Source organism: Setaria viridis, chromosome 4 (genome assembly GCF_005286985.2).
Source record: "Setaria viridis chromosome 4, Setaria_viridis_v4.0, whole genome shotgun sequence".
NCBI classification, from domain to species: Eukaryota; Viridiplantae; Streptophyta; class Magnoliopsida; order Poales; family Poaceae; genus Setaria; species Setaria viridis.
Window position 1 is genome coordinate 4656431 of NC_048266.2, and position 14539 is coordinate 4670969.

The 14539-nt window shown below is 43.8% G+C and overlaps 1 protein-coding gene and 1 pseudogene across 1 annotated transcript; one reads left to right on the forward strand and one right to left on the reverse strand.

Annotated features, from left to right (window-relative positions):
* Positions 1–626: 626 nt before the first annotated feature.
* Positions 627–12035, reverse strand: LOC117853149 (uncharacterized). The gene is made up of 13 exons (XM_034735520.2): positions 11322–12035; positions 10560–10630; positions 10391–10477; positions 3513–3641; positions 3339–3425; positions 3171–3224; positions 2839–2929; positions 2694–2764; positions 2538–2607; positions 2333–2385; positions 2153–2246; positions 1762–1859; positions 627–962 (listed from the first exon to the last, which is right to left on the reverse strand). The coding sequence occupies exons 1-13, from the start codon at positions 11677–11679 to the stop codon at positions 876–878; spliced, it is 1350 nt and encodes a 449-aa protein (XP_034591411.1). The 5' UTR covers positions 11680–12035; the 3' UTR covers positions 627–875.
* LOC140222462 (uncharacterized) lies at positions 4703–6658 on the forward strand (annotated as a pseudogene).
* Positions 12036–14539: the final 2504 nt, after the last annotated feature.

Genomic DNA, 14539 nt, shown 5'->3' on the forward strand with positions numbered 1-14539 from the left:
CAAATTGACACGCCGCCTACTGCGGGGGGAGAAAGAAGGATCGGTGAGGCTGACGTCCCAACTCCCAGCTCCTTAACCGTTACCCTTGTGCAAACATGCCCCTCCCTCGGATTCTCAACGTGTGGCGGGAAGCCGTTTGGAGCCTCACCATGGAGCCTCAAGAAGGTTGAGCTATCACCATGATACTGTCGTAACGGCAGTAATTCTTGTAGATATCAAATGACTAGCAATTGCAACTTGTAAAATGTCGGTTCTCACTTCTCCCTGACCACGTGGCTGCAAGGTCAGTGCGGCAGGAGGTGGCTCTACCGGTCCACGTCAGCAAATCAGTGGACCATAATCTCAAAAAAATTAAAATCTTTTGGACCATCTGGCTGGTCCTGATTGGTGCGATTGACACGTCGGAACACGGACAGGTTCCATATGGAGACACAATCTGCATTAGCATATGGACTGAGAGTGGTAGAACATCTCTACCAGCAGGATTTCTGTAGCTGTTGCCCGTTGGTTTGCCCTAGTGAGCGACTCAGCGCCATTGAGCTGTTGACAGCTTTCCCTTCTACAATAGAAACGGCTCGTCTCTTCTGAAAACCTTGACAAACTGGTACTTCCTCTCATTCTGTCTATTGAGTTAATGATTATGTGTTGGCACCCCTTTTTCATATTTGCCCGGCTGGCAATAATCAAGGTATACAAGTAGAAATTGAGTGATATTAATGAACTTGGATAGATGCCAGTCACATTCGGCAAAATGCGATAGAAAAAAGGAGGGAAATTATTAGGGGGTACTTTGTGGTATTGGACTGTCCTATCCCTCCCTTCATGAAGTGTGGTAGAGGATGAGGTGACAATTGCTTGTCGCATTGATGCAGGACTCACCAGAGGAAGCGATCAAACCAATCGCTCGCTTCCTTCACCATGTTTACTGTCATTCGATGGCCGATTCCGGGCTCTGCAATGAACTGTAGAATAGAGATAAAATGTTAGTGACCCAAATAGTGAAAGTTCATATTTAGGTGGGAAATTAGAATTGTGTCCGTTCAAAATTCTAGGCAGCAATACAAAATATGCGTATCAGGGAAGAGGAAGCAAAATTACTGGAATAACACAATCAAGAAAGAGTTGCAAGGGTAATATGCAACAACACGAGAGAGAAGGTGCCACACTAATAACCATCATCAGGGACAATGATTGCTACACGCTTCAGGTATTGAAGCTGACTCTCCTTTAAGATGGAAAACATATACAGGAGTCGAGACCTCCAGCAGGGGTTCCTAAAACTAGTGGACCAGGCATAGCTGGTAGTCAGTGCTACTTCTCTGTCAATCACCAGCAATAATCAGTTCTGCATCAGGCCGATGCATTATTTCAAGGAATATTCTTACTTGCACTAATAAAATACATGAAGATATATAAAAGGCTTGATTTTTGGTTGAACAAGCACCGACATCCCTCCTTGTAACTCAGCGAATATATAACTTCACAATTTGCATGCATCAGACCTTTACTGGAGAAGGTCCCAAAGTCTATTATCTTCTTCCAGATAACTCTTAGTTCGGGTCCAGATTAGGACTGCGACTGCCCATCATTTATATTAAGAAGGGAAAAAATGAGATTATAAAAGTCTTGCTTTAGCCCCAAACTCTTCTTTAAGATTATATTAGTGTTAGATGATTATTTTGAAACCAAATAGTAAAATCCTTATGAGCAAATTAAAAAGAGTGATATCAAAAGAAGGTAGGAAGAGAGCATCCACACTACCATGAACTTCTCAGCAGAACCAGATTCTTCATAAGCCTTAGCAGCTCTTGAACTAGGCTCTTCTAAACCAGCAATTGGGCATCGAGGGTCTTCAGCACCTGCAAGGTAAATGAAGTACAAGCATCAGAAAATATACTATGTACTAAACTAAGTTACTTTTTTTTGGGGGGTGGGGGGTGGGGGGGGGGGGGGGGGGGGGTTCAGGTGCTAAAAGTAACTATCTGAACCAACCGCAAAATCCAAACATAGTGCAGATTAGATATTCCAACTTTCAACCCTCACCCAAACAAGTGCTGATACATGAAAGAAAAGGTGATGACTATCTTATTATTACTTATGGAACAAGTATCAACCAATCAAAAACATTCAGCAAGAAATATGCCTGACTTACCATTTAGAAGGAGCAGCGGCCGTGGTGCAATCAAACGAAGTGAATGGGGGGCATCAAATTGCGAGTCCAGACCCGGTGCTATCTTTTCCCAAACCTGGTAAAATATGTCAATGCACAACTGTACATAGGTCCATAGAAGGATTCATCAGAAATAAGGAGTCAAATAAATCAAGTGCTCACCTTTTCAACAACTTCTGTGTCTATTTCGCTCTTTCCTAGATCAATTCTTGCTTCTAGAAGAGAAAACAACAGTCAAACAAAACAAACATTCACATGCAACATTATCAATGGCGCGTGACATTTTTCTACCATAATATATTATTCCAGTGACACAAGCATCAGCTCTCAAATAGGTGATACAGTCAGATGACGCGTGGAGTCTCACCTTCAAATAAAGGTTTGATGCTATTTGCTCTAGCCTGCCACTTGTTATTATCAATGGCCCATCGGAATCCCTAAAGTCGTAAAAAGGATACAGCTTTACACAGAGCACATCATAAAATTATGTGCATATCTACAAAATTATGCAGAACAATTGTACCTGAACACCAATTATAGGAACAATGACACTATATCGTGTGTCCACAAAAGCAGCATACCATGCATGCATTCCTGTATGCTGTCAAATTAGTTAAAGAAGTTCATAATCTAATTCGATGTAATGCTGCATTCATGATCTGCAATACCTCCAAGAGATTCACCGGTAATCCCAATCCTACAGGGATCGACATCCTCCCTCTCGCTAAGGTGGTCTCCAAGTTTTATCAGGTCCCACACCTACAGATGTCAAAACCTGATTAAGATCCCTCATTGACATAAAATATATATTAAAAACAGAAGGACTATCACATTTCAATGTATTGTGTATCAGTTCCTAAGGCATGATACAGTCATGTTATGAGAAAAAGGACAACAAAACAAATCCAGCAAACTAAAGGGTCAATCTAGAGAGTGCAGAGAGCTATATATCACATGACCTATAAAGGTTAACTCTAAGAACTGGAATAAAATATAGTACCGTGTCAAAAATAAAAGGCATTGTATCCCCATTCCGCCAAGCTGATTTCAGTGCCTGAGTTCAAAAGTGAAAGTAGCAAACAGGGTCAAGCCGAACGACATAGATGGATACAGCTATCAAATTTAATGGAAATACATGTAAATTGGGCCCATGATAAAAGTAGGTTACATCTATGTAAGTGGTCTCACTGCTGGCCCGTTCACCATGATAGCGAGAGTCAATAGCAACACAAATGTAACCCCTGGAGGCATATGCCTGCAAAAGCAAACTCATCAGATAAAAAATAAATTAGCGTGCTACATAGTGGTGTGCAGTTATAATTCCAATAAGAGGTTATTTTACCTCAAGCAGTGGGCGCAGCCATTCTTTGCATTTGTAAGAGCTGTGCAAGAATACAATAACTGGTTTTCTTTTAGGGACGGGGTCATTAAGTTTCAGCAGAAGTACAGGTACACGTCCTTGTTCACCTAGCTGTTTGGAAAAAAAAAATAGTAACAAGCTCTTTTGTTTAGGAAAAGAGAGGCAAAATAAACCAAGCATGCTTCATAAATAAAATAAAAACCAAGAAAGCGTGCTTTGATTCCAGAATATGGTGGGATGCATGTGAATCTGCATCTCAGAAGTCAGAACAACACCCCCCCCCCAAAAAAAAATAACGTATGAGTAGACCCTCCCACACACCCACACCTTGTTAGCTTTGATCTCATCTGACTCGGTCCAACGATCGAGTCGGACTCCTCGATCGTGCCTTGATCTGGGCGCCCAACCGAACATGGTTGGCAGGCCCCCGTCGCGCAGCGCTATAGAGACAAAGGTGGGGGCCGGGGGCATGCAGGCCGCCATGCCCACCAAACCGCCCTGACAAAACCCTAGACCGATCAAACTAGCGCTGAAGCGGCGGGAAGCTCCGCTGCCCTAACGCCACCTGCCTGCGCCATCAACCGTCATCGCCATGGCAAGCTTGTCCTCCAAGCCTGATGGTGGTGTCCCTACTCTCTCTCTCTCTCTCTCTCGATCTTCTTGATTAGTCACATAACACATTGATTTTAACCTAAAGACCGAGTTGTTTACCCGCTAGATTCACACCTAGAGATCCTAGAAACCTATCAATGGTATCAAAGCCTAACACCTGTGCGGCGCTGAGAGAGAAGGGGAAGGAGAGAAATGCTGCTAGGGTTTGGCCGGGCGCGAGCGGCCGGGGGGTTTTGTTTCCCTGAAAACGCCGCTCAGCCGTTGGATCTAGATTCACCGGGCCGCAAATCAGCCCAGGCGGGAAAAGTAAGTGGAGGCCCGGGCCCAGGTTGCGGCCTGCCAAGCCACGCGGGTGAACGCGCGCCGCTGGGCCGGGCTGTTTTGTCATGTGTCCGGCAAGAACAATAGATTTGCGGTCTGCCAGGTGAAGCGGCTGGGCCGCCGTGCGAGCTGGGCTTGCATAGGCAGCTGGCCGACCGAGCTGGGCTGGTTGGCACGCTGGTCGCGCGAGCCGAGTCGAGCCGTTGCTGAGTAAGCTGCGCTGGGCTCGGTCGGGCCGCATGAACAGTATAGATTGAGCCCTTTTCTTTTTTCTTTTTCTAGTGAGTTTTTGATTTTCTGGAAATTGAATTAAGGCTCAAATAAAATTAGTTTTGAGGAGTTTTTCATGTGGGTAAAATTCACGAATTAAGTCTAAGTCTCAGTAGCAACATTTTGCTGAATTTTTTAAGTATTTTTGCATCTATTTTTCTGATTAAATTGGAACCAATGGGAAAATTTAATTGGAAAATGGATTAAGATTGAGATAAGTTGAGAATAAGTAGTGATATTTTCTGAACTTATATCTTTAAGTTCAGAAAATTATCCTAAGCTTCCGCTGTGTTAAGTTTAAGATAAGTTGAATTTTTGGCATTATTTTGCCAATTTATGTATTAAGTTGAAGTTTTTAGTCTATTTTTCTAATTAAATTGAAACCAACGGGAAAATTTAATTAGAAAATAAGTAATTTTCCCGAGTATAATAATTTTATCTACTAACCAACATTGTTGATAAGATTATTATGCTGATAAGTTTTAATTTTATCATTATTGATTCTATTTCTGCCCAACGGTGATATAGAATTAATATTGAGAAGTTTCATGTTTTAATTTGACCAACGTTGAATTAACTCAAATTTTTTCTGAATTTTTTGTTTTCAGACAATCCTTTGAGTTATATCTCGTCCTTAGAGCCCCTAAATGGATGGAATTACAGCTCATGGTGAGAGAAGATTGAGATAGCGCTTGTGCTATCGGATATTGATCTAGCATTGACGGCTCCCTGTCCCATTGCTCCTAAGGATCCCGTGAGGGGTGAAAATGAGAGCGATGAGGATTTCACCGCTCGAGCACGTGAGCATGCACATGTTAGAATGAAGTACGATCTTGATCGTGCGCAGTGGGATCAATCGAACCGCAAGTGTTTGATGGTGATTAAGAGCTCCATTGTGGAGGCTATAAGGGGAGCAATCCCAGAGTGTGCCACCGCTAGAGAGTATCTCAAGAAGGTGGAGAGTTAGTTTACTGGCTCTTCAAAGGCTTATGCAAGCACTCTCATTAAAAGGCTAGTTACTGAGAAGTACACTGGTGGTGGGATAAGGGAGCACATATTGAGGATGAGTAACATGGCATCCAAGCTCAAGCCTATGGACATGGAGCTCAAAGATGAGTTTGTAGTCCATTTGATCTTTGCCTCCCTACCCAAGGAATTTGAGGCTTTTGTTGTTAACTACAACTCACAGCCAGACAAGTGGGGCATTGAAAAGCTTATTGCCATGTGTGTGCAAGAAGAGGAGAGAATTATTGGCTCACGTGGTGATTCTATCAACTACGTGAGGCAAAATAAGAAGAAAATTTATTAGAACAAGAATTCTAAACCTCAAGGGAAATCTCAGTGGAACAATACCTTATCTTCTAAGGCATATGGAAAGGCTCCACAAAATGATCACCATCAGATATCAAACCATGAACAGGTGGTGGACAAGGACACTTGCATGTGGTGCAAGAAGAAGGGACACTATCAGAAGGATTGTGTGGATTTCTTGAAGCATCTGTGTAAGAAAGGTGAGGACCTTATTACATTCGTAGATGAGTCCTTGTATTGAAGTAGTTATGCAAAATCTACTTGGTGGATTGATTCAGGTGCAACTGTTCATGTTGCAAATTCATTACAGGGATTCCAACGAGGAGGACCCTACAAAGAGGAGAAAGAAGCATTAAGGTAGTAAATGGCGTCGAAGCTGAAGTTGAAGCCATTGGAGAACTCCCATTAGAATTAATTGATGGTTTTGTACTTCATCTGAGAGATGTTCTCTATGGATCCTCTTTGCGTAGAAATTTAATAAGTGTCTCGTGCTTAGACAGTGATAGATTTGCTTGTCACTTTGGTGATGGACAATGTAAGATTAAGTTTCATAACAAGTGTGTTAGTCTTGCCTTCAAACAATACGAGCTTTATTTGCTATCACTTGGTGAGAATGTGAATGTTGTAAGCACTGAGAATGTGAATGCCTTCTCGTCTATGAATGTAAGAAATAAGTGAAAAAGAATTGATGACGTATCTTTGAAATTATGGCATTGTCGTTTAGGCCATATTTCAAGGGGGAGAATTGAACGATTAATTAAGGAATCAATTCTTCTGCCCTTAGAATTTTCAGATTTAGAGCAATGCATCGATTGCATTGAAGGAAAGTATGTAAGAAAATTAAGAAAGACGCCAAATGAAGCACAAGAATTTTAGAAATAATTCACACAGACATCTGTGGTCCATTTCCTATGACATCTGTGGATGGTTATGATTCATTTATAACATTCACAGATGATTTATTCACGTTATGGCTATATTTATCCAATTAAGGAACGATCAGAAGCGTTAGATAAATTTAAGATATTTAAGGCTGAAGTAGGAAATCAGCATAATTTAAAGATTAAGATAAGATCTGAACGGGGGAGGGAGGGGGAGTACTATGGTCGACATACCCCATATGGCCAAGTTCCTGGATCTTTTGCAAGGTTTCTACAAGAAAATGGCATAGTTGCCCAGTACTCCACACCGGGCGAGCCTCAGCAGAACGGAGTAGCTGAAAGACGCAACCGTACCTTAATGGATATGGTGAGAAGTATGATAAGTTACTCCACTTCACCGATTAATTTGTGGATGGAGACGTTAAAAACCGCCATTCACATTCTTAATCGGGTTCTGTAAGTAAGTGTCTAAAACACAATATGAGAGCCCTCACTGAACTATTTGTGTGTGGGGGGCTGTCCAGCTGAGGCCAAAGTATTTAACCCAAATATTAGGAAACTAGATCCTAACACAGTCAGTTGCCATTTCATTGGCTATCCAGATAAGTCAAAAGGTTATCGTTCCTACTATCCTGACAGACATACTAAGTTTGTAGAAACGAGACACGCTGTCCTTTTGGAGGATGAGATGATCAGGGGGAGCATGGTAGCCCGACAAGTTAGCCTTGAGAAGAAGCGGGTATATGTACCCACTCCGATGATTTAGGAACCATTTTTCTCGATACTTGTTGCTGCTGCACCGACAGTGCAGGACACTGTGGTAACAACACCTGTTGTTAGTTCTCCCGTAGCAACAACAAATGAAGATGAGGAACCTGTCCTTCAAGATCCTATAGAACCTATTGTCACATGAGGAAGAGCTGCAACACCCCCATATGGAAGATGTGCCAAATGTTGAGGCCCCTAGAAGGTCTCATAGAGTTAGAAAATCAGCTATTACTGATGACTACGAAGTCTATGTTAGTGAAGAAGTTCAAATGGAGGGAGATCCCACCTCATTTGAAGAAGCCATGAGAAGCGCTCACTCATCGAAATGGCTTGAAGCTATGGAAGATGAAATGAGATCTATGAGTAGCAATAAGGTCCGAGACTTAGAAGGAATTCCTAAAGGAGTCAAGATAGTAGGCTGCAAATGGGTCTACAAAGCAAAATGTGACTCCAAAGAGAATGTGGAAAGATATAAAGCGCAACTTGTGGCAAAAGACTTCACACAAAAAAGGAATAGATTATAATGAGACATTTTCTCCAATCTCATATAAGAATTCCTTTAGAATCATAATGGCTTTAGTGGTGCACTATAACTTAGAATTACATCAGATGGATGTAAAGACGGCATTTATCAACGGGGATTTGGATGAAAATGTTTACATGGCACAACCCAAAGGTTTTGTCGTGGAAGGAAAAGAACATATGGGATGCCACCTGAAGAAATCCATTTACGGATTAAAACAAGCCTCCAGACAGTCGTATTTGAAGTATGATGAAACAATAAGAAAATTTGGGTTTAGTGAGAATAAGGAGGACAATTGCGTTTATGCAAAGTTCAAGAATGGGAAATTTGTTTTCCTCATCCTGTATGTAGATGACATCCTACTCGCTAGTAGTGATGTTAATCTGCTATTGGAGACAAAGAAGTTTTTGTCCTCGAATATTGATATGAAAGATCTCGGTGAACCTTCATTCGTTTTAGGAATTGAAATTCGCTGAGATAGAAGAAAAGGGGTTTTAGGATTATCGCAAAAGGCATACTTAGAAAAGATTCTAAAGAAATATAGTATGCATGCGAGTAAACCTACGCCTGCTCCCATAGTCAAGGGCGATAGATTTGGGAAATTTCAGTGTCCCAGGAACCAATACGAGATCGATCAAATGAAAGCGGTTCCATATGCTTCAGTTGTCGGAAGCTTAATGTATGCTCAGGTATGTACACGTCCTAACTTAGCTTTTGTGACCGGGATACTTGGCAGATATCAGGATAATTCAGGAATAGATCACTGGAGAATGGCAAAGAAGGTATTGCATTATATGCAAGGCACGAAAGGCCTAATGTTAACGTACAGAAGAATTGATTCCCTAGAAATAGAAAGGTACTCAGATTCAAATTTTGCGGGAGATGTAGACGATAGAAAGTCTACGTCAGGTTATGTATTCACTCTCGTAGGTGGAGCCATATCGTGGAAAAGCTCCAAGCCAACCATCATTGCATCGTCCATGATGTATGCTAAGTTTGTAACATGTTATGAGGCCACGGGACAGGCAAAATGGCTAAAAAAATTTGTACCCAGGTTGAAAGTGGTAGACAGCATTCAAAAGCCACTCAAGATGTACTGCAACAATGAACCAACTGTGTTTTATGCTCACAACAATAAGTCAAGTGGTGCTGCCAAACACATTGACATCAAGTTTTATGTTGTGAAAGAGAAAATCTAGGATCATACCATTAGTCTAGAGTATATGAGAACAAAGGAAATGCTCGCGGATCCGCTCACGAAAGATTTGCCGCCCAATGTGTTCAGAGAACACTTAGCCGGCATGGTTTACGGGAAAGCCTATGATCCTTGAATACTAAGAGCCTAGAATAAGAATCTGTTTCAAAATAGAAAGGTGTATTGTAGTTGTTGAATCTGATAGTACGTAACTGACTATTATGACGAAGCATGCTCTATACACTGATCTGTGATGAAATGGGTGATAAGTTAAGTATTCCAAATTTAAGACTAAGCTTAAGTATAAGATGAGATCAAGGGGGAGAATGTTAGTTTTGATCTCATCCGACTCGGTCCAACGACCAAGTCGGACTCCTCGATCGCACCCTGATCGGGGGCGCCCAACCGAACATGGTTGGCGGCCCCCGTCACACAGCGCTATAAAGACAAAGTGGGGGCCGGGGGCACGCAGGCCAAGGTTCGCCGTGCCCACCAAACCGCCTTGACAAAACCCTAGACTGATGAAACTAGCGCTAAAGCGGCGGGAAGCTTCGCCGCCCCAACGCCACTTGCGCCGCCTCGTCGCCGCCCACACTCGACGTCAACATCACCGTCACCGTCACCGTCACCGCCATGGCGAGCTCGTCCTCCAAGCCCGATGGTGGTGTCCCTACTCTCTCTCTCTCTCTCTCTCTTCTTGATTAGTCACATAACACATTGATTTTAACCTAAAGACCGAGTTGTTTACCCGCTAGATTCAGACCTAGAGATCTAGAAACCTATCACACCTGTCTAGAGTAGAGTAGTGGCCCACATGTGCATTAAGGCTATTATTGCTCTTCTATTGCCTCTTGAGACTGCTTAGATGTGATTGGCTCCTATAGGCTACAGGCCACAAGTTGCATCTCAAGGAGCCAAACCGAAGTGTGATACCCACTTGCAAAGAAATCATGTCTGATTCACTAATCTGGCCACGTACCTCACTAATTAAGTAGAAATTTTCTTCAACCAGCTTCTCCTTGAAGTTCTCCACCTCTTTCCTTGGGCACGATTCCATTGCCACCGCCTGAAATATTCCAAACACAACAAGCAATCAACAACAATATTGCCGTCCATGAAAGATTTTCATTCAAACCAAGGATCCTAACCTCATTGGGCCCCAGAGGTTTTTGATACATCGGGTTCTTCACTGGACTCCCTTGCTCCACCGAGAGAGGCACTGGTGCAACCAACACAATCCGAAGCCAGCCATTCATCAGAACACTTATAACGGCATTATTTTCAGCTATGACATATCCTTTGAAGAATTCAGTTTGTAGCATGAACTATAATTAGTGGGTTATACTATGCTGCATCTCAACAAGTCAAATGCTAACTGCTGATAAGATCCTACATAAATCTGGCATTTGACCCGAATTACCTAGAGCATACTACCGAAGTAACAAGCTTGACTCTGAACACTCAAATTCCATCGCCTGAGATACTCCAAGTACAGCAGCAATCAACAACAATACATCACTCTCACAAAGACCTTCGTTCCAATCTAGGATCCTGACCTCCATGGACCACAGAGACCCTTGGTATCAGGTCGTTCACTGAACTGTGGACTCCCTGGCTCCACCGAGGCAGCCCACCTATTCAAACCAATCCAATTTGACCCAGCCATCCATATTCCATACATATCCTCTGAAGAATTTAGTTTGTAGCATGAACTGTAATTACTGAGCTTGCTGCGTCTCAAAAAGTCAAATCTATGCTAACAGCTAATACGATCGTAGCTAAATTTGCAATTTGACCCGAGTTGCCTAAAGCATAAAGCAAGCTTGACTCTGAACATTCAGATTCCACCCCGAAATCTCCGAGCAGCAGACGCGCGCACGAGCGTGATCGGGAGGGAGAGAGAGGCTGACCTTGGAGGTCGCGGCGGCGGCTGCGCAGGACCTGGAGGAACTCCGACCTGATCCCCGCGCCGGCGTCGGCGTCGGCGTCGGCGTAGGCAGTGGAGGCGGCGGCCATCTCTCTCCCCGGAAGCGCAGCGCTCGGGGCTCCGGTGGTGGCGTCGCGGCTGCTGGGGCCGGGATTGTACTTGGAGCGGAGCCGCTGCCGCTGCTGTGTCTTCAGGTACACCACGCCCCACTCCAGAGTCCTCGAGACGGGCACGTGCGCGAGGTCAGCGGCGGAAAAAAATTCTCTGCGGCGGTGCCGCACCGCGCCTGGTGCGACACTGGCCACATGACCCACGTGTGACGGAGCACCCATCCTTTCCATCAGCGAACCAAGCCGAGCAGGGGTCTCCTCCACGAAGTAGATCGAGCTGACTTCCACTTTGGAGCAGAAACAAAAATCAAATCGGCTCTCTGAAATAGATCGTGCCGTCCTTGTCCTCAGGCGTTGGTCGCCGATGGTGAGCGGCACCTCCGGCCATCAAGCTTGATGCCGCGGCTGCACGTGGACTCTGGCTGCTTGGAGCAGGTTGCAGTTGGACAGTTCGTGTGCGTCCAAGAGGTGCAGATCAAGCAGAACATCACCGACTTAGAGGTTGAGAGCGCACGGTGTCCAGTCCCGTCAGGCTCGTCGGCTCCATCTGTTAATCACGTGGCGGCTGCCTCTACAGTGACCCGCTCCTGCAGCCATGGCATCCTCATGTACCGGGGCAAACTGTAGTAGATGCAAATCAAGAGAAAGGCAAAGGAATACTACCATCTTCAGAGTTCATCTGCTGTTGGTTGCTGCCTTGTTGCCGGCAGCAAAACCATGTCGGGCTTTTACATCCTGATATTTTGGTAGCATATTGTCGGATGGATGGAGGATGGAGTTTAGATTTCTGAAGAAGATTTGGTTCAGGATCTCTAGTTATTGAGCCTTACTAGTGTAGGTTCGGTACTAATTTGATTTATTTTGTAGTAGCAAGTTTTGTTGGAATTTGTAGAGGAGACACGCAGTGTTAATTTTGAACTAGTACCAATTAATATGAATATTTGATTTCATTTGGTTCCGCATAGCGCTCGGCTTAGAAAAAAGCTCTATGTTCCAAGTCAGCTTGATCTGCTAGCAGAGGAGATGCAGGCTTGACTCATTCGATCGCTGATGGAAATGTCCGTGGACATGCGTCGGCCGTCTGGGCGGTGTTGCACCAGACGCGCGGTGCGGCACCGCCGCAAAGAATTTTCTTCCGTCAGCGGCGGCGCACGCGAGGAAGCGGCCACGCGGGCGCCACATGGCCGCCAGCGCGTCGGCATCGCCATCAAAGTCGCGCACCACGCGTGCGAGTTACCTGTGCTATGTGTTGTCGAGATCGAATCCTATGTCGCTCTCGGCTCGGACACGAATGAGATTTTGCTGGTACGGGGCGAGAGAAGCCATTTGGCTTTGGCCCGTGACGCGAAAATTCACAGATGCTCATTCCATATTTTTTTATATTTTTTCTTTTACGATTTTGCTGAAATAAATTGCTGATCCCAAAATTTGCAGAAATAGACCCTACCGTAGGATCAAACAGCTACCACCCCGGTTGAAACAGTGGTAGCTATGCAGGTGCGCCACGTCAGCGTCAGAAGACTGCTTACCGCCGTTTGAAATGGCGGGCGGCATACGGATCCGTGGCAGTCGCGGGACCCACCGAGTTACCGCTGGATGAGATGGTGATAGCTCGTTACCGCCGGATGAAGCAGCAGTAACAGGTCGTCACCGATTTAAACGGCGGGAGCGGGAAGTTACCGCCGCCTGATTCGGCAGTAGGCGACGTGCCTTTAAAAGCCGCGAAGCAGCCGGGGCCGGGGCGTGCGCGCTTGGCATTCGGGACCAGAGCAACTGAGAGAAAGGGAGGGAGGAGAGGAACCGAGAAAGAAGAGGAAGAAAGGGAGGGAGGAGAAGAGAAAGAAAGGAAGGGAGGAGAGGAGAGGAGGGCAGAAGAGAGGGAGGGGAGTAGGGTGGAGATTGAAGCGAAACTGTGTCGGATCTTCACTTTGCTTGAGGTATTATTTGAAATCTCGCAGTTTAGCTTAACTCATAGTTGGTAGATGTAGTAGTTGATATGCTATATAAATGGTGTAGTGTTAAGTATTAGATGAAATCTAAGTGTTCATATGAGACATAGACAAATATTAGTTTATCGGTATAGTGGATTTAGCTTAGTTATTTTGGTTATAGTAAAATTAGTTTGTTGATTTATTTAGACAAATTTAAGATTAATATTATTGGCAATGCACGAGTTATATTTTATATAGTTATCTAGGATGTAGGTGTTTTTGGGTTAGTTCAAATTGTTACATTATGTAATAATTTTTGTTCATGTTATGTATATCTTTATATAGTTTTTCGGAATGTAGGTGTGATTAGGGTTAGTTAAATTTAATAATATTTAGTAATGATCTCTCTTGATGTCGTGTATATTGAGAGGGTAAAGTAAAGTTAATTTGTTGATATATTTAGATAACTCTAAAATTGTTATTATTGGCAATGCACGAGTTAGATCTTTATATAGTTGTTGAAATGTAGGTGTTGTTGGAGTTAGTTAAATTAATAATATTTAGTAATAATATCTATTCATGTCATGTATATTGATAGGCATGTCAAAATTTTTATTTTTCCAAGTGATCTATGGTTCGGGGGAGGTCAGATATGGTTCAGAAGGGGTAGATTTGTCTGAATTTCAGTCGTTCTGCAAACAAGTACCAAGAGCAAGAGAGAGCACTTATGCATCAATATGCAACTGGCTATTTAAAACTTTCAGTCTTGATAGAGATCAAGTTGAGCTGTCTGTTACAGCTGTAGTGAGGTTTTGAACTGATATAATATTTTGGGAGTTGATGTCGCTTGAAGGAACCCAGAACTGGAGGGCCTATGTAAATGCTTGTACTGAGCACAATTTATCGCTAATATTGTTTGTTGAAGTGTTCAAGAAGATTGGATCTAGCAGTCAGTTGCAAGAAGAAGTCAGAGATGGGGAAGTTAGAGGTGAGGAAGGTCTGGAGATTACCGATGGGCAAACTAAAGAAGATACTGAAGATGGGGTAGAAGAAGGAGATGCAGAGGATGAAGATGCACCTCGTGAGCCGAGCCAAATGGCGAGGCTGATAAGAGGGTACACATCCCTGGGTTAGTTGAGCAGGTAGAGAGGGAAGGAGAA

Bases quoted from the DNA above. Each gene is read 5' to 3' on its own strand.
- LOC117853149 (XM_034735520.2), bottom strand. From the start codon at position 11,679: ATGGAAAGGATGGGTGCTCCGTCACACGTGGGTCATGTGGCCAGTGTC. The intron at 2,386-2,537 runs GTGAGACTCCAC...TTTCTCTTCTAG, and splicing joins CATCAAACCTTTATTTGAAG to AAGCAAGAATTGATCTAGGA. The intron at 2,247-2,332 runs GTGAGCACTTGA...ATATTTTACCAG, and splicing joins ACACAGAAGTTGTTGAAAAG to GTTTGGGAAAAGATAGCACC.